The 19,369-nt window shown below is 38.4% G+C and overlaps 1 protein-coding gene across 6 annotated transcripts in view; it reads left to right on the forward strand.

The window, feature by feature from the left end:
- MON2 (MON2 homolog, regulator of endosome-to-Golgi trafficking) overlaps window positions 1-6,823 on the forward strand; it is a 112,832-nt gene extending 106,009 nt beyond the window's left edge. For all 6 annotated transcript variants that reach the window (XM_027542420.1, XM_027542416.1, XM_027542419.1 and 3 more), the window contains one exon: window positions 3,991-6,823. In XM_027542420.1, the coding sequence (XP_027398221.1) occupies window positions 3,991-4,154 (164 nt within the window). In that variant the 3' untranslated portion in view covers window positions 4,155-6,823. The remainder of the gene's footprint in view (window positions 1-3,990) is intronic.
- Window positions 6,824-19,369: the final 12,546 nt, after the last annotated feature.

Genomic DNA, 19,369 nt, shown 5'->3' on the forward strand with positions numbered 1-19,369 from the left:
GAAGGAAAACTCAATAGCCTTTTTTTGAAAAGTCAATGGGCCATGGATAGGGCAGTGTATTAATGATAGATGATTTAACTAAATTAATGTTAAAATTGTTCAAGAAAGTTTGAATTATGCCTGTGGGTATATTAAGTGAAGATTTAAGTTAAATAAATGATGACATAGTAACATATTAACACGATATGCTAAACTCCATTCAGAAATAAGAAAAAAGAAAACAACTTGGAGAACATTGGGCCTTCCCAGCAGAAATATGTTGGACTGCTGGAAGCCAGCAGAGCCAGTGTTCACCCAGTATTTGTTTAGAACATTTGTTATTTGTTTTAGGGTTCTCTGGTGGGGGAGGTATTTTTTTTTGACTTATTTATCATCTTACTCTTTAATTAAAAATTTGAAAAAATAGTGAATATACACATGGTTCAAAAACTCAAAACTGTAGAAAGATATACAGGGAACAGCAGTCTTTCCCCTGTTCTGTATCTGTATCCGTTGTTCTGTACCTGCCAGGCTCCTATCTTTCCATAGTCAACCATTTTTATTAGTTTGTGGATTCTTCCATAAGTTTATTATGTAAATACAAATATATGTGTAGTTGGCTCTTGAACAATGCAGGAATTAGGGGTGCTGACCTTCCGAGCAGTCATAAATTCCTCTATAACTTAGATGGTTCTTCCATATTTGGGGTTCTGCATGCTTGGACTCAACCGACCGGGGATCATGTAGCACTGCAGTATTTATTGCGTATATGTGGATCCACACCATTCAGACCTGTGTTGTTCAGAAGTCAACTGTGCTCCAATATGCCCCCAGTTTTTAACACAAATAAATATTCATAATAGCCCCATATCTTACCTACTATTGTGAACACACTTCATTTTTTCCACTTCATAAAATAAAGATTCTTCTGTATCAGTATGTGTAGCTTTTTCATTGTTTTTGATAGTTAAGTCCAGAGTGCCCATGAAGATCTATGGTTGTTAGTTTTTAAAACATATTTTTTTAAAAAATTTAAGAAATTTGAGTAGCTTCCCCTGAGTTTTATGATGTTATCTTAAATAATGTATCTTTGTGTTTTCCTACAATAAACCAGGAATAAGTCTGGGCCAATCTAGATAGCTTTCAATCTATGCAATCTTTTTTCCCAAAAAATTACTTTATCACAGTAAAATACATGTTAAAAAACTCATCATCCTAACTGTTTTTTCAGTGGTATTAAATGCATTCACAGTGTTGGTAACTATCACCTCTGTCCATGTATGTAACTCTTTCCATTTTGTAACTGAAACTCTGTACTCATTAAACAATAATTCCCCATTCCCCACTTCTCCAAGCCTGTGGTAATCACCATTCTAATTTTTATCTCTGTGATCTTGACTACTCTTAACTACCTCATGTAAGTTGAAACATACCATGTTTGCCTTATTATTTCACTTAGCTAATGTTGTTAAATCTTATCCATATTTTAGTATGTTGCAGAATTTCCTTCTGTTTTTGAGGCCAGATAATATTCCATTCTGTGTGTGTATGTATTCATTCATCTGTTGGACACTTGGGTTGCTTCCATGTGTTCGCTGTTGTGAATAATGCTGCTGTGAACAAGTGCATACAGATATCTCTTTGAGATCCTGTTTTTAATTCTTTTGAATGTATAATTATATCCAGAAGTTTTCCAAAATTTCTGGATCCTACTTTAAATTCTATTTTTTGTTTTTTGAGAACTACCATATTGTTCCCACGGTGGCTGTACCATATCTTACGTTACCACCAACAGTGAACCCGAGCTGTGTTTTCTCCACATCCTCACCTATGCTTGTTTTCTGTTTGTTTTTTAACAATAGCCATTCTGTTAAGTGTGAGAGGGTACCTAATTGTAGTTTCCATTTGCGTTTTCCTAACAATTAATGATGTTGAGCATCTTTTCATGTACTTTATCAGCCATTTGTATATCTTCTTTGGAGAAATGTCTTTTCAAATCCTTTTCCCATTTTTTAACTATTTGTTGTTGTTGATTTTTGTTCCTGAAGCCTCTGTCTGTGATCAGAAGTAGCAATTAGAGCACAGATCCTTGATATTTGAAGGATAGGGTCCCTTTTTCCTACTCTGGCCTCCCACAAGCCGTCCAAGGCTGTGCTAGGAACATGAGCACAGCTGCTTCCCACATGGCTAGAAGTGGGGATAGGTAGGCTGCTACTGTGCTAAAGGCTTAGATTGACAAAAATTAACCACAATATACTGTCCAAATCTTGGAATCTGCAACCTTCAGTAGGCTCCAGAGTTTCAAAACAGTTGCCTCAGATTCTGCCAATTCAATTGTTTTCTAAGTGGGTAGACAGATTCCTGGCCCTTACTACTTTGCCTTTTCCCAGAATTCTTTTAGTGTAATCTTTTTGTTAAGTGATTAGTAGAAAGTTCTGTAGACAACTACTGGAGCAAACTGTTTAAAATTACTTACGCCATTGGTTTTTAAAATGTTTCTTTGTTGTTGTTAAGCAGCAAAATTCTTCTTACAAATGAAATCTGATATGGATTTCCAACATACAAAACTGATAAAAAGCAGAACAGCTCTGGCCTGACATTTGCTCCCTTACCTATATCCATCAGTCCCACTCGCCTTTTTTTTTTCTTACCTCTGCTCTGAGGAAGCCTATTTGGGTAGAGAAGAGATTAAAAATAGATTAGCATTTCCCAAGATATGTACTATTGAATGAATATTAATGTTGAGGGATGTCAGTGGATACTGAATGGAAAAATTTCATAGTCAAATTAATTTTGGAAACCCTGAATTGATAAGTTAAACCTGTTCTTTCATTATGAGCATTTAATAAATTCATGTGAACTGTGAATCCCCAAAAGGGAAGATAATATGTATAACATTTGCCAGACTTACTTGATCATCAATTTTTTTTTTTGAAGAACACTAATTTGAGAACCTCATTCCTTTATTCTATAGTAGAGACATGAGAAATTATATGACTTGTTCAGGGACACCCAGCACTACCTTATTTCAGAAAGGTTTTTAGATACTTAGTAGACACTCAGTAAATTGGAGTGAAAAATGGAACAAAAGCTCCTATGCATAGTGTACTGTGCTTTTTTTTTATACTACACTACCTCCCAGATTTGAGACTTGTTCCACTAAGTGCCATATACATATACTGTCTAAGAAAAGTCTGTCATCCGTTTTTATTGTGTATTGTGCTCTCAACAATGTGCACAATACTTAGAGGAAAACAGAAATGTAATATATGATCTCAGTGCATAAGGAAATCAAGTAATTGTGGTGTAACACTGTTGTCCATTCACAGATAGCATTTCACTGTACTAGTTGTTCATAATAGTGATGAGGAAGGCAAAAGTGTCCCTCCCCACTATAGTTTAAGTCTACTCATATACATTAAAGATTAGCAAAAAGTATAAGAGAAGAAGGGATGTATGTGTAGTCATTTGAAGTTACCATCAATATTAAGGTCATTACTAGGAAAAAAATTTAAGATGTATATATTTTTTAGCCTACAACTGCATAAAAAAATGGATTTTTTTTTTTTTGCAATGCCACTTAGTGTGTGGGATCTTGATTCCCCGACCAGGGATTGAACCCTGGCCTTTGGCAGTGAGAGCATAGAATCCTAACCACTGGACCGCCAGGGAATTCCCCAAAATTGAATTGTTTTCTAATTGTTCTTGAAAAGTACACTTTCTTCTCTGGCTATTATACTGAAAATGATAAAAGTTTGAATTATTCTAAGTTGTTTTGTTAGCTTCCAAGCCCTTCACAAACTGAAGTATCATTTAAATACTTGATCATATTTGGTGGTATTGATGAGTCTGCACACTGATCATGTCTTCTAGACTTTAAAGAAAGGTACAAGCTTGTGGAATCTCCATATTTTAGAAAAAAAATTTTTGCATTGGATTTAAAGGAATGTGTTTGTATTAACTAGATAATCTGCTAATTCAGCCCCCTCTTTCCTTATACTTTCATTACAGTTGATGGAAATACCTGGGCACAAGTAATTGCCTTATACCCAACTCTAGTGGAATGCATCACCTGCTCATCTTCCGAGGTCTGTTCTGCCCTGAAAGAGGCACTAGTTCCTTTTAAGGATTTCATGCAACCACCAACATCCAAAGTTCAAAATGGAGAATCTTGAGCAGCTACTCTAAATTTACAGAAGAATGATACATGAAAAATCTTTGCTCCTCAGTGAATTTTCTGTGAGAAGGACGTATCTTACTACAAATAATTCCTGGCAGCTGTTGTTGGCCTCCTTTAAATTGTACTTACCTGAGTTAAGTAATTCATATTACAAGCTTACATGTCAACAAAGGCTCCTGAATGAGTAGCAGAGCAAGCCTTTAATAAACTGATGGGAGGAATGGTTAATTCTACAACGTACCTGCTACCCGTATCTTCAACTGGTGATTTAAAAGTGAGCTTATGTACAGTTTGTGGTGTATGTGTTAATGATGTACTTTTTAAAAAGAAAGAAAAGATACTTCATTTAATCAGATTTATTAGGCTGGTGTTTTTGCACCCTTTTTCTAGTACAAAATTGTACTAAAATTTTATGCAAGATGGTACTGTAACATTCCATTTTGTCTATAACCAGCCTTTGTAAACAAAGGGAACTGATCAACTTGTGTGTATAATAAATGGTACAGTTCTGTATAAAATTGTTGCATTTATTATTTAAATTTTTAAAATATTGATCATGTTAAATGCTTGAGGCTGTATTTATTATTAATACAAAATTGGTTGCTTACATTTTTACTTATAATTTGCCTTAAGTGGCAGATATGCTTACCATATGATTATGCAGTTAGCTTAATGCTTATTTTGAATGTATTTACTAGTGACTATTAAAAATCTGACCAGAAAGGTCACAAGAACACAGCAGCAGATAGTTTATGATTTTTGCTGATTCTGCAATTCTGAAGTAGAGGTTATTATTAAAACTTAATATGTTGAGATGAATTGTAGCACTATAGCTCCATCATACCTCATTTCTTTAAATATCTTTCCCAGATTTCACTTAAGTCTGTCTCTTTTTATATTTACTGTCTGGATTTTAAAGACTTTTCGTATTTTATATTTCTACTGACTTTTTCCCCCCTACTGACTAACAACATTAATCATTGTCTTTGAAATATGACCCAGCCAAGATGATTTTTAGATGTCCTAAAATTTTGCTGTGAGGTTTTGTTCATTTGAGTGTTTCATTTTGTAATATCTTCTCAAGAAGAAAATAGCACTGCTAATCCACAAATACAAACTATGTGTGTATTCCAAAACAATGAGAAGTGCATTTTTGGAGATAGAGTAGCATTTAGAAGTACAGTAAATTTTCTGTCATGGAGTAAAATGCTAATTTTGTTTCACTTTCCTATGTTAGTGAAGAAGAAAAGTGCTCTTGAATATACTAACTTATTTCTTAAAAAACTGACCTAACTCACTGTATTTTCTTTCTTTAATGGATTATGGTATTATATTTTTCTTCTGAGTTAAATTTCCATAGTTATTTATGTGAAAATGCAAATATGTTTAAAAAATGATTATTCATAAATTATAATGGTCTTAGTATTATTTTAGTGTTCTGAAAAGCCTTTGAGTTTAATAGAATTTATAAATTTCAGCCTCTCGAATTATTATAAAACTATAATAAGGTATTAGAATTGAGTCATGAATTAGATACAGTTTTGAGGGTGTTGTAATTGTGTATTTATTTACTTTGCACTATTATCTGTATTTATTTAATTTGCACATGTGATAAGGTCTTTTTTTCAAAGGGATGCTATTTTTATTTACACTAAATGATGAATTTCTATTTTATAATTTCACCTAAAGTTAACATAAAATATGGCATTTCCTAGATTCTATCTTCAGCATTTCCTTAAAGTTGTTAAAAAAAAAAAAAGTTCAATCTGTGTATTTAGTTTATTTTCTGTATTTGGATGTTAAACTGGGAATCAGAAAAATCTGTATATCACTGCTAAAGTGTTGAAATAGAATAAGAGGGGTAGTTTTCCAATTCAGTAACACCTTAAAAATATTGACATGAATTTGCATGAAGTAAAAATATGTCTGTTCTTGAGAAATAACAGATCAATTGAAATCAAAATAATTATTATTCTAGTGAAAGTTAGATGTGAGACAAGGGTATGCAGCATATATTTATATAAACTGAGTAGTTTAAGCTAACATTGCATTAGTTTTCAATACTAGGACCATGCCCTACAGATTGAAAAATATATATATATGTATGGTATTTATACACACATAATATGAATGTATTAATACTATATAGTACAATAATCATCCCAGTCTTAGTGATAAGCAAAGTGGGCTGCCCACCTGCTGATATGATTTGACACATTTTTCCTCCCAGAGTATCTCTTGCCACCGCCAGTAATCATTACTAGCAGTTCATTCCCTTGAGTCAAGGCTGCATTTTCTAAAATATCCTGATCCCTGGAGAGGTTAACACATTTTCCTCTTGTTGGTCTGAATTGCTTTCTTTAGTTACTAGAAAAACTGAGCTGTGGGTGTGAATTTACTGGATGCTAGGAGATTCAAAAAGGAAACTCCCAAAGCTGAGATAATTTTATAGTACATTTGAGACTATAGGCCTTAAAACAGTAGTAATAATGTCCTTTGGGATACATATTATAAATACAGTGAGTTTTAAGCCTCACATAATCACTTTTTGTCACTGACAGTGCCTATCTTATATAGATTGTTGGACAACTGGCATATGCCAAGTGGATTAAAGTCCTTTTCTGACTGTTTTCCATTAAAAAAGAAACTAATTTTCAACTTGAATAACTTGGTTTCCTGTAATGCTACTACTGCCAAAAAGAAGCAGATCATTTTGTTGTTTCTTATTGGGTATTTCTTTATAGAAACTAGTGTTAAAGTTTTGTTAGTTTTACTGTATACTTTTGTGAGTAACATTTATTTATTAGGCTACTGGGTGCATACAAGTCTGGCTTAGAACCACTTTTCACTTGCTTTCATTTTAAATTTTATTATATTAACAGCTGTGTCATTTCTTATCTGTTTTTCCCCTGTGTGATTATTGATTCAACTTTTGCTGTATTTCTTAAATTTTTTGTAGTGCAGAAGGAAAAGATGGGCAATTTAGCATATATATTTTTATTCTGCTTGATAACATTCACTTAATTCTATAGTAGACCAGTAATTAGGTTGTCCTTTCTCAGTGTAACCTTGGAGTATTTTGTTCATCGTCACAATTTGGTACCTCAAGTCCTAGGTAACCATTAGGCCAAAGGGTCAGTTAAGAAGCTGAGAATGAAACAACATGAATTATTGAAAATAACTCAAAAGTATTAATGAGGTTAACATTATTATACTTGTGTTAATGAATAACAGTGTAGTTATTATATAGTGACTAGTATATTCTTGTCAAATTTAGAATAATTCATATGAATAGTCAAATCCTCAACAGTCTGCTGCAGGTGATGTGACATCTGGCTAGTTAGTTCAAGGCACAGTTTTTTCAGGAATCCACCTACTTAAGATGGCTATAGAAATTGAATGTGGAGATTTAGAAGCCTCTGGAATTAATCTGTATCCAGGCTGAGAATATTGTGGATTACTTTTTTTTTTTTAATGGAAAACTACCACTGATGTGGGCTTCCCAGGTGGCGCTAGTGGTAAAGAACCCACCTGCCAAAGCAGGAGACGTAAGAAATATGGGTTCGATCCCTGGGTCAGGAAGATCCCCTGGAGGAGGGTAAGGCAATCCACTCCAGTATTCTTGCCTGGAGAATCCCATGGACAGAGGAGCCTGGTGGGCTACAGTCAATAGGGTCACAAAGAGTTGGACACAACTGAAGTGACTTAACATACACACACCACAAATGTAGACAAAAACGGCCTCATGAAAGCATTGCCAGCAGCCTAGTATGTCCTTTGGATTTCTACTTAACCACTTCTGGCCTTCAGCAGATATGACATCTTGTGTAAAGTACCACATTTTACTATGCTTATATTATTAGAGTGAATTTAACTTTTTTTTAAACCACTCATGATAAGAACCAGGAGTTCATAGTGCATGGTGTGTTACAAATTCATGTGCTATGGGAAAGCAGTTTTTAATGCTTTAAAAATCACTTGAATTAATTTTTTTTTTTTTTAAATCTCTGGTAAGTAGAGTAGTGCTTTCAATTTGAATGAAGGGTTTTTATAGATTTGGAAAGTAAGTCATAATATCTATCTTATATAAAAACTATTTGAGGATTTAGATGAATATCAATTTTTTAAATAAATCTAGTAATTTAGAATGCACTAGCAATATTGGCTCTCTTTAAAGGAGCATGTTGTGATACTTTTGTGAATATAAACATTCTTAGTAATCTTAAATTGTGAGGTAGCAAGGAGCTGAGCTTCTGCCTCTTATTAACTTCACGCCTTAACTGTTCAAAGCCTCTGTTTCCTTATCTCTAGAACAGGGATGATAATTAATGAATTACTTATTCTTTAGAGCCAGCATACATAGTTTGAATTTTGAGTTGATTTGTCTTACTGTATTATTGAGACCTTTGACTAAATATCTTTCTCCCTTTTTCTCCTTTCTTATAGTTTCCTCTTATTTTCCTTTTTCTCCTCTCATTTCTCTTTTAATCTCTGCCTCTTCTCTTCAGCTTTTCCTCTAATTTCACCTATATCTGTTAAGAAGAAACAGAGCTAGTAGGGTAGAAGACTTTCCAACTGCCTTTCTATCAGATGGGACTCTGGAAATATCTCTGGGCTTCCCCAGTGGCTCAGCTGTAAAGAATCTGCCTGCAATGTAGGAGACCCAGGTTTGATCCCTGGGTTAGGAAGATCCCCTGGAAAAGGGAGTGGCAACCCACTCCAGTATTCTTGCCTAGAGAATCCCCGTGGACACAGGAACCTGGCGGGCTACAGTCCATGGGGTTGCAAAGAGTCAGACATGACTCATGAGTCCACACACAGGCAGGCACTGCCAACTGCCTTTCTATTAGAAGGGACTCTCGAAATACCTTCTACTTTGGCCACTGTTGCTCTTTTGCAAAGGTGAAATCCCCCCTGCCATTTTAAAATAGCTGAACAAGAGGCTATAACTTCTGCTATCTTTCTGAATCTATAGGATTCAGCAGCCAGGATGCTTACAAAATGAGATTGCTATAAATATGATGAATTCCGCAGCTAAACTTGGCAACAATCATGTATTTTGTGTAAATAGAGATTATACCACTTTTCTCCAAAGGAAGTCTTTAAAATCTGTTTTTGTTTTTTTTGTCTAATGCGGGGGAGGGCTTTTTGTTTGGGAGGCAGATACTTTGAACTATTTTATATTTATGTTATCTAAATATTTGTTGATTTATATTATTTGCACAGTCCCTACTTTTAAGGAGGACTTGAGGCAGCATATTGCCCTTGGATTTCAGCTGTTTCTGTTTTTCTGTTGAAAGCCATATTCTTTGATAGAAGACCTGAAATGTTATAGTACTCATCTCCAGGTCTTTCCTGGCTGTAGTTGATATCCATATGCTTGATGCTTATAGTGATTCAGAGGTCAGTTGAAACATTCTTAATTACACTGTGGGAGTGATTCTAGCCCCTCAGGAAAAAAAAAGAATTATTGTACCCTTGAATTTTGAGACCATTTTCAGTTGCTGCGAATGTGTTTATATTAAATTTAATTTTAAACATTCATTAAATAGTGCAACCAGGGAAGATCAGCTAAACCATGCCACTATTTGGGGAACTATTGCAATATAATATCAACTGCTCCTTTCTGTGAAGTTTAACTAGATGGGAGAAAAATTCCAAAGCTATAATATTGCAATCTTATTCTTTTTATCTAGAAAAATAAAATATTAGGCTTCAGACCCAATTGTGCAAATTGCATTTGCTTTCCAGCTTTTACTACCTCTGTGTCATAATTTTAACACATAACATACAACTCCTGTCTCTTAAGGCGGTTACCATATGGTGTTTATGTCAGACTGGATATATTTATCTAATTTTGTGAGATTCTTTTTTAGCTCCTGACACAGTTCTTGAAAGTAATACTGCTGTTGTTACACTTTCTCCTTGCAATTTTTATGTTATTGAGATATATCAGTTATGTATTATTATCATGAAAGTCTCTTGGCCTCAAACCCAAATTTTCTTTGTGGCCTAGGATAGATTTTTCACAAAAACCACGTAGTTATAGCTGTGATTACATAGCTTCTTAATTTGCCTTACAGTTACCACTCAGCATGATTCTAGGTTTTTAATTATGTTCCAGCAGTACTAGTTTTCTAGTATAAAAGTCACAACCAATTTGAGAGTTTACTTTCAGATATGATAAATTATTCATGTTTTCCTTCATATACTTGGTTGCGTCCTCCTCCTGACGAGGTTCAACACATCAGTGACCTCCCACTCCCATGTCATTGACTCTGTTTAAAAACCAAACATTCGTATCAACTTGGAAAAACTTTTCATAAAATACAATAATGGAGATGTGTTTTTGAGACCTTTTTTGAAACTATTAATATCTGAAACAAAAAGGATATACATCTAGAAAGATATTATGAAACATCTCTTAGCAGTTTAGAAAAAAAGAGTTACAACTTTGTGTTAAAATTGCAGGTCAAGTAGAAAACATAATCCTCATCTCAGGTAGACTCCCTGAATTATCTTTTATGAGCACTCATTTATTTTTAATTTAGTTAAGCTAATTTTGAAACCGCCTACCTATAACAATGCCAGACTATCCCTCTACCTCTCAAAGACAAATAGTTTTAATTTTTTTGAAAACCTGGCTTGTATAATAAATGTATAATACTGAAAGATTCCTCCATAGTATTTACAGAAGTCAAGTGTAGTTGTAAATTTTTCTTTTAATTTTAATCATTTATGGAGGACCTAGTTTGGGTTAGCCAGGGCTTTGCCTATATTATTCCTTTTAATTCTCACAGCAGTTCCTACAAGGAAGGTATAAATTCTACTCATTTTACCAAGGAGGAAGTCAAGATTTAGAGAGTGAAGTGACTTTTACTTAGAGTCACACAGCTGAAGTACATTTATTTCAAAAGCAGTTTTTTTTCCCCCCACACAATGCTAGATTAACATTTTACAGAAAAGTTCTTCAGTCCATTAAAATCCAAGCCTTACTGAAATACATTGAAAATGCTTTTTACATAATTACTATTTCTGTGGGTAGGCATTGCGACAAAAACACTTGGACATAACAGAGAACACTGAAATACTGTGAGGAAAAAGATGTGTCTAAGGACTGTAACCTCCACAGAACACTGAAATACTGTGAGGAAGAAGATGTGTCTAAGGACTGTAACCTCCAGAATGGCACTGGGTTTTTATTTGGTCTGAGAAGAGCTCAAAACATCTTACTGACTTATAGTTTTATAAGGTATTATAACCAATAGCATAGTGGTTAACAGCCAAGGTTTAGACTAGACTTGCTAGATTCAAATTCCAGCACTCTTAACTTATTGGATGCGTGACCTTGGGTTAATTAACCTGTTTGGGTTTCCTCATCTGAAACATAGAGTCATAGAAGGGTTTAACTCAGAGTTGTTTATTAAAGGATTTTAAAAAGGATTGTTGTAAAGAACTGTTCTGAGTACATGGTAACTGGTGGATGTTAACATGTTAGAAGACAAAACAGAAAACTTTTGGCACATGTCATTCAAGAAATGGGCGGAAACCCATACCTTCTCACAGAGGGGTCAGCCTTTTGCTTCACTGGACAACACAGCATATTAAGAATCTACTATGTGTATGTTCATAACTGTGTCCTTGCTGAATGGACAGAAGTCTTCGGAAGGGCTCTCAAAGGTGTTTATAGCTAGTTGAAGAAACTGCATACATAAAATAATGCTCAATAGAAAACTATATATGTACTCTTGTGTTGTTAACATTATGTGTTGGGCATTGGATTAGTGTCTGCCCTCACGGAGTTTATAGTTCTGCAGAGAATACAAACCTTTGACAAGTGTGCAGAATATTTTGAAAGACTAGTACAGATTAATTTGGGATCTCAAAATCAGGAATATCAGCGTAGTCTTCTGTGGTTCAGGATATTATTGAAGTTAGTATTCAGAGGCAATGAAAAAGCTCAGTGGTAGAAACAGAACTTAAAATGGGCCTTGTTGGCTGGAAAGGTTTTGGATGGGTCCAAAGGATATTGGAGGGTATTTCAGGTAATGTGAGCAAGGCATATCTCTTGAGATACCAGGAAACTGATAGAGTAGATTTCAACATGTTTTATAAAGCAAGGTTGACAGTAAAGGATTGAGGCCAACTCATGAAATTCCTTGAAAGCTAAGCAGAATAATTTAGATTTGAGGTGGCAGAAGTCTGGAGTGATTATTTTTAGTAGTAAATTATGAAACTAAAGATAAACGAGTTATAAGCAGGATAAAGTGGAAGGAATATAGAGTAGGGAAGCTAAGACAGGAGGCTGTTGCCATTTTTCTGCTGTGTGGTCATGGTGAAGGCTTGTTAAGCTGGGCGTGCTCACATTTCGAAAGGATGATTAGATTCTGGATACTATGGGTGGAGGCAAAGAACTGAACAGCACATTGTGTGTGGATGATGAATACATGTGTGTCAACGCTGTCAAAAGGTTAATTGTGAAAAGGAATCTGATACAATTAGTGTAATGATTAAATTTATTTGGAAATCTTAGGCTCTAATGTATCTATAGTAGTGTAGTGCTCATGCTCAATCATGTCTGACTCTGTGCGAGCCCATTGACTGTAACCTGCCAGGCTTCTCTGTCCATGGGATTTTTCAGGCAAGAATACTGGAGTGGGTTGCCATTTCCTTCTCCAGGGAATCTTCCTGACCCAGGGATCCAACCCATGTCTCCAGGGTTTCCTGCATTGGCAGGAAGATTCTTTTACCACTGAAAATGTATCTGTATATACTGTAGAGCAAATAACTATTTGAGGACCATTAGAATATCTGTACCACTATAACAAATGATATCAGCTGTGGTGGAGGATAATGTGGTCCACTGTGCAATGAATCAGCAGTGGGGGGTGCCAGCTTATGGGAACAAGGTGGTGTGAATTAATAATGAAAGTATTAGCTGATTTCCAGATGGTGAGTGTCTCCTGCACTTGCCAATGTAGGAGACATAAGAGACCTGGATTCGATCCCTGGGTCAGGAAGATCCCCTGGAGAAGGAAATGGCAACCCACTCCAATATTCTTGTCTGGAGAAGCCCATGGATAGAGGAGCCTGGAGGGCTACAGTCTATGGGGTTGCAAAGAGTTGAACACAACTGAAGCGACTAAGCACATAAACTTTGTTGTAAGCATCACTGTGATGCCTAGTCAAATTTGTCAGGTTAGGCACTTAATTCCAAGTAGGTTCCATATATACAAAAAATACAAAAATATTGTTAATTGGAAGTAGTTCTGATTGCACATCAAAGGCAAACTTCAGCATTTGCTTTAAAATGCATACAGTAAGCATGACACTGGGATTGGGCAGTTAATGGGCATACCCGTGTATTTTAGGGAATTCCTTAGACAGGACTCCCTGCTTTCACTGCAGGGGCCCGGGGTTTGACTCCTAGTCAGGGAAATAAGGTATCACAAGTGCCACCTGGGGCCAAAAAAACGCCAAGCAAACCAAGTGTATTTCTTAATTTGCATATTACAAATTTTATTTTGAAACATGTTAGGCGGGTTGCTTTTTAATTTGAAACTTTGTTCAATAAATTGTGTTCCAGGCTTCTCTGGTGGCTCAGCAGTAAAAAAAAAAAAAAACCTGCTTGTCAATGCAGGAGACAGGAGTTGGATCCCTGATCTGGGAAGATCCCACATGCTAGGGTAACAAGGACGCCCCGAGGTGACGACCACTCAGCCTGCGCTCTACAGGCGGGCAGCAGTAACCATTGAGCCCACCTGCGGGGATTACTGAAGCCCATAGTATGCCCAGAGCCTGTACTCTACTACAAGAGGAGCCACAATGAGGCCAGGCATGGCAACTATAGAGTAACCCCCGCCCCCTGCAACTAGCGAAAAGCGCGCGCAGCAATAAAAGACGCAGCATAGTCAAATAAAAAAATATTTTTAAAGAAACTGTGTTGTGTCCCATCACCAATACTACATAGAATAGAAATGAAAAGCCACTATTATGTAATCTTTAACTTGCAAAGAGATTCTCTGGATGAGAGGATGTTATCAGAGTTACATTGTGCTGCTTTAAAGGTAGAGAATACTTATTGTTCCCCAAAGCAGTCATATACATGGATGTCCCTTGTGTGTGGTTTGGAGTCTGGACCTTAGCCTTGTGCCTCTCATGAAGGGATCAAAGCCTGCGCAGAGGCAGTCTCAAGTCTGAACACACTCAGTTCCCCCATTCCTTATTTTTCTTATGTGGTCTGGATTTCCAGGAGGGTGATGACTAACAGTACTGCTAGATTTACGTAAAAGTACAGGACACTAGCTATATTCCAAGTTCAAACAATTTTAGTATAGGGGACATACATATACTAAAAAATTATTCGTTTATCGGAAACTCGAATTAGACGTTCTGTGAATCTTAATTGGCAGCCCCTGCTTATTTTTTCTTCGCACCGATTTAACTTCACAGAAAAGTCTCAAAATGGGAGGCAAAAGAAATTCGCCTGGCCCCAAAGAAGATGGAGCTCAGGGTAGTCGGCCTTTTCCCAAACTTGGCCTTTAAAAAAAAAAAAACCCACCCACAAGTCTCAGGAGCCTGCGCATTAAAGCGGGCAGTGCAGCAGCTTTCCCGCCGGTTTTCTGCGGAATGTGGCGCAGCGGCCACGCCGCGGGGTGGAGCGCATGTTGCGGTGTCCTTGCCGGATGCGAAAGGAGGTGCCAGAAACTTTAAACCTCAGCCAGAGTACAACGTGTCCACTTAGACGGCGGTAAGTGCCGCCATTTTCTTTGCGGACAAACACCGGGAGAAGTTAGCGGCCCCACTTTGCCCCGTTGAGCGGCTTGGGGAGCACAGCCCGCGGCCTCAGCACTTTGGTGACGTGGAATCCGGGTTCCCCCTTTGGGGGCTGATTTCTAGTGACACGTCTAATTTTGCCAAGGCGGGGAAAGGGACGCCGCTTCTGCCCCGGATGTAAGATGGCGGCGCGCGGGGGGGGGGGGCCGGCCTGCGGGGCGGTCACGTGGTGGGGAGTAGCGCGCGAGCCTCCTTAAGTGATCTCTATGGTTCGTCCGACTCACTGGAGCAGCGGAGCGCGAGACGGGGCGTGTGTCCGCGGGCGCCGGGCTCCCGTCACTGCCACCCATCCCACAGCCCGGCCCGGTTTCAGTTTTACGGGGCTTTTGTTTGTCTTCTTCTCGCCTCCTGCAGAGGGGCACGGGATTTCCCCGAAGGGTACTGAGGAGCGGGTGGCCTGAGGACTTCCGGGCTGTGCCTGGGTTTTCTGGTCGCGTTGCCGGAGCCGCTGTCCGCCTCTACAGGAAGCGCCCCGGGCGTTCTCCCGCGCGGAGAGCCGGTCCCGCGCGCGTGTGCGGAGAGCGCGGCGCCCGTGGGCCCCAGCCGCCGCCCAGCCCCCACCGCTGGGCGGGGACGGGCGCGGGCGGCACATCCCGGAGACGTGGCGGGAGCGCGGTAGAGACGGCTCGGAGCTCGCGACGGGCGAAGCGCGGGAGCGCTGCTCGCTGCCTCACTGGAATGGTCCGGGTCCCGCACGCGCCGGCTGCGCTTTTGCCGCCCATTTCCTGCTGTCGAGTGGCCTGGGGGACGGCGTCCCCTCGGGGCGGCGGAGGGAGCGGCTGCCTGCGCCAGGACCCCTGCGCATCTTGTCTCTCTCCAGAGCGCTGGTTACGTAGAGGAACCCGGCTCGGCCTCCCCCGGTCGCCGGCGCCGCGAAGATGCCGGGAGCTCCCGGGGCGCGCCCGGTGCGGCCGAGCGGCGCGGCGCTGGGCGGGGTCTGCAGGCGCGGCGCGGCGGGGAAGAGCAGGGGCGCGGGGTTGGCGGCGGCGGCGGTCGAGGAACGACGGAGGAGCACCGGAGTCGCTTCGCTCGCCTCAGCGTGGTCCGGTGCCTCCCCGACACCATGGCCCTGGCTGAGGTAGTAGTTTGTGCTGTTGGTCGGGTTGTGACATTGCCCGCTGTGGAGATAACTGCGCAAGCTACTGCCTTGCTAGTGCTGGTGATGCTCAGCGCCGCGGAGGACAATGGCTGGGAATCCCCTTTGTTTTCCGGGGCGCGGGGGCAGCCCGCGGAGCCCCGGTCTCAGCGGCCGCCACGGAAACCGTTAGTTGCATGGTTTCTCGGAGGGAGGAAGGAATTGCGGGGACAGGGGCGGACAGGGACGTTTGTAAGGCTGGGGGAAGACCTAAATCTCTGGATTCGCTATTTGCTGTTGAAGGAAGGAATGTAATTGAGTAATTGACACAGATAACTTTACCATCCTAAATAATTTGAACGCTTCTTTCAGTAGTTGATGCATGATTTAGTTAGTGCGTATTTTGCTTCATTCTTTATGAATCGGATTTGTGTGAGGTACCTCGTGCAGAACCGGCATGGGGGTAGAATAGTCGACCCATTAAAGTTTATGCCTTAACATTTCGATTTTGTTTATTTGGTATGTTCCCTCTGTAAATCTAAGAGTTTTCAAAATGTAAACCCGAAGCAATTAAAAGTTTCTGTTTAAACTTTGTTTTGCAACTCCTTGAATGAGAAGATTGAATTTATAGTCAAACGCTCTGTTGAGGTTGTTTTTTTTTTTTTTTTTTTAATGTATGAGGCAAATAAATTCTTTTAACAGTATGCTGTGTTGTTTTTTTGTTTTCTTTTTTAGTTTACCTTTGGGGGCTCATTGTATGGTGGTGGTGGTTTTTGGCCTTTGATTCTCATGCTATATAGTCGTTGCTCATCAGTGTTGGGGGAAAGGATCCAGGTAGGCGCTAAAAGTGTGGTTTGTGGATACTTTGAGTTTAAAATCTAATATTTTCCATTTTAATTTGTGAGGGACCACTATTCCCTCAGTTTTTAATAAAGAAAGCGTAGTTTGGAAAACTAATGAAATGACTTGGTATTTACTGCGAGATCTGGGTAAAAAATGATTGTACTTTTAAAATTTTAATTTCACTGAGAAAATTAGTGGTAAATTTTAATACTTTCCTTAAAAACAGATCTGGTTTTGATTTGTGTAGAATAATTAACTTTGAATGGTGTAATCACAAGCATTCTATGGTTTAATTTTGGATGCATAATTGAGAAAAATAAGGCAGTTCTTTGCCTAGAAAAAGGCACATTTAAGGAGAAAAATTTTTAAGCCAACTGAATCCTCTTAGTCCCCTCCAGCAGGAGTTTGGTGCTTTCGTAATTCAAAAGTGATCTAATAAGTGTGTCTTGATTTAGTTTGGTTTAGCTTTGAGAGATAACCTTACTCAATCTGATCTGGTCTGTATGGAGCTGCCTTATTGTGGGAAGGACAGGAGAGAACCTTATATTGAATCTTAAAGCGCATAAAATATTTGAACATTGGCTTTTTGAGTTTGCTTACTTTCGATATCAAAGGGCAAAGTAAGTTTAGATTTTATTAAGTGCCAGTTCTTTTAAAGGATGAAAATCTCTGGGTGCTATGTAAAATCTTGATTTACGGGGAAGCTAATAAAATTCTAATTTTCATTTCCCAGAACAGTTCATCCAGGCAACCAAGGTAATCCTCATCCCACAGGTCCTCATCTTTCCCATTATACTGTAGAACATTTTATGGGTGATCAACAGTTGTTAATTTGTACCCAAAAGTGTTACCGATTCTGCCAGTAATTTATTGAACTTGAATAGATCAGCAGGTAGGAAGCTGAAGTGGATGTACAAAGTATTCATAGTTTATCTTTTGCTTTTAAAGTAAATTTCATCCCACATAGTAGGAACATTTTGAGTTGTTGGATATAAAGTACTTCCATATGTTTTTCTTGTTTGCTAAATTACAAAGAAGATACTGCCCCCAGCCAACTTGTTTTTAGTACCATAGTTATATTTCTACCCTAATCTCTAGTTTTAAAAATTAGCCTTTCATGAATTTCACTTTATTATTTCTGTACATTGATGAAAATTAGCTGCTGAACATTTTTACTATTGACAGTTTACTACGAAGATGAATTTGTCTTATCAAAAGTACAACTTTGCAATCGATACTTTTGACATTTACTTGGTGCAATTAACTTTTTTGTTGATCTGTTGTCAAACACTTATTAATTTGTAATAGCAAAAAGCCAGTGATGGGAAAGAATAAAGCAGTATTTTGGGTGTCCTCAATGAGTGCCAGACCAAAGGAAAGCTGAGTTATGGTAATAACATTTTAATAAATGTTGTTTCAAATTATTGGAAATATAGATGTTAATTTTGCGTATGAGACACCTGGAGAAGATTCTTGGGGAAGAGTTCTGTCTTATGCCTTAAAGTCAGAATTCCTGATTCTTAATCTTACATATAAAAATTTTGTTTATAAGCTATTTAAACATGAAATTGCCTTTTGGTAGGTGAGCCAGGGTGCACATAAGACATTGCATCTTGTGGAGTGGGCTCAGAAGAATTTTTGCCAGAGGAACCTGATAGCCGAGATTAGCTCTTCAGTGTGTGGAAACTAGGTGCCAAGAAGACTTCGATTTCTTCATTAACTACCCACTCTTTCTCCCTCTTGTGTGTTATACCCACTACCTCCATAGTGTGGGGTGGAAGAAAGGGATAAGAGATACGACTTTACTTCCCCCAAATTAAGACTCCTTTCTGTAATTTCTGTAACAAAAGAAAAATAGGACAGTCGTCTTCAAAAGTGAATTAGGCCAGATCAGTAATACCCAAGAGGAGAATGATGACCATTGTCATAAAATCTAAAATGTAATTGAAGCCACTGATAGCTAGCTGATTCAGATAGAAATATTAAAACCACTCAAATGATTGTCTAACGCAGTTCACCAAGTATTTTTGTTAGAATATCACTCTGAGGCACTGTGGGAAAAGCACACTAATTGGCTGGATCACTGCCACAAAGGTCAGTGCAGCTAGAAAAGATAGGACCCCAAGTACTTAATAATCAAAATATGGGCAGGAGAGAAGCATTAGTGACCTAGGTTACCTTTTGAGACCTGGCGGGAAAAAAGTGGGTAAAAGAGCTGAGGGGAGAGAAGTACGGAGCACTTAGATAACTGTAACTTAGAGGTTTTGATGTTTGTTGCCTCTAATAGTCATTCTAAGAGTGCAGTTGGAGTCTTCAAGGTGAGCATTACAATTGCGGCTGGCTTACATTTTAGCCATGTATTATCTGCTGTAATATGTGCCGATGTTACCCAAATTTGTTTAAGAGAAACACTTAGTTTTACACGGAATAGAGTGCTTTTTATAATCTGAAGTTGA

Source organism: Bos indicus x Bos taurus, chromosome 5, assembly GCF_003369695.1.
Source record: "Bos indicus x Bos taurus breed Angus x Brahman F1 hybrid chromosome 5, Bos_hybrid_MaternalHap_v2.0, whole genome shotgun sequence".
Classification (NCBI taxonomy): Eukaryota; Metazoa; Chordata; class Mammalia; order Artiodactyla; family Bovidae; genus Bos; species Bos indicus x Bos taurus.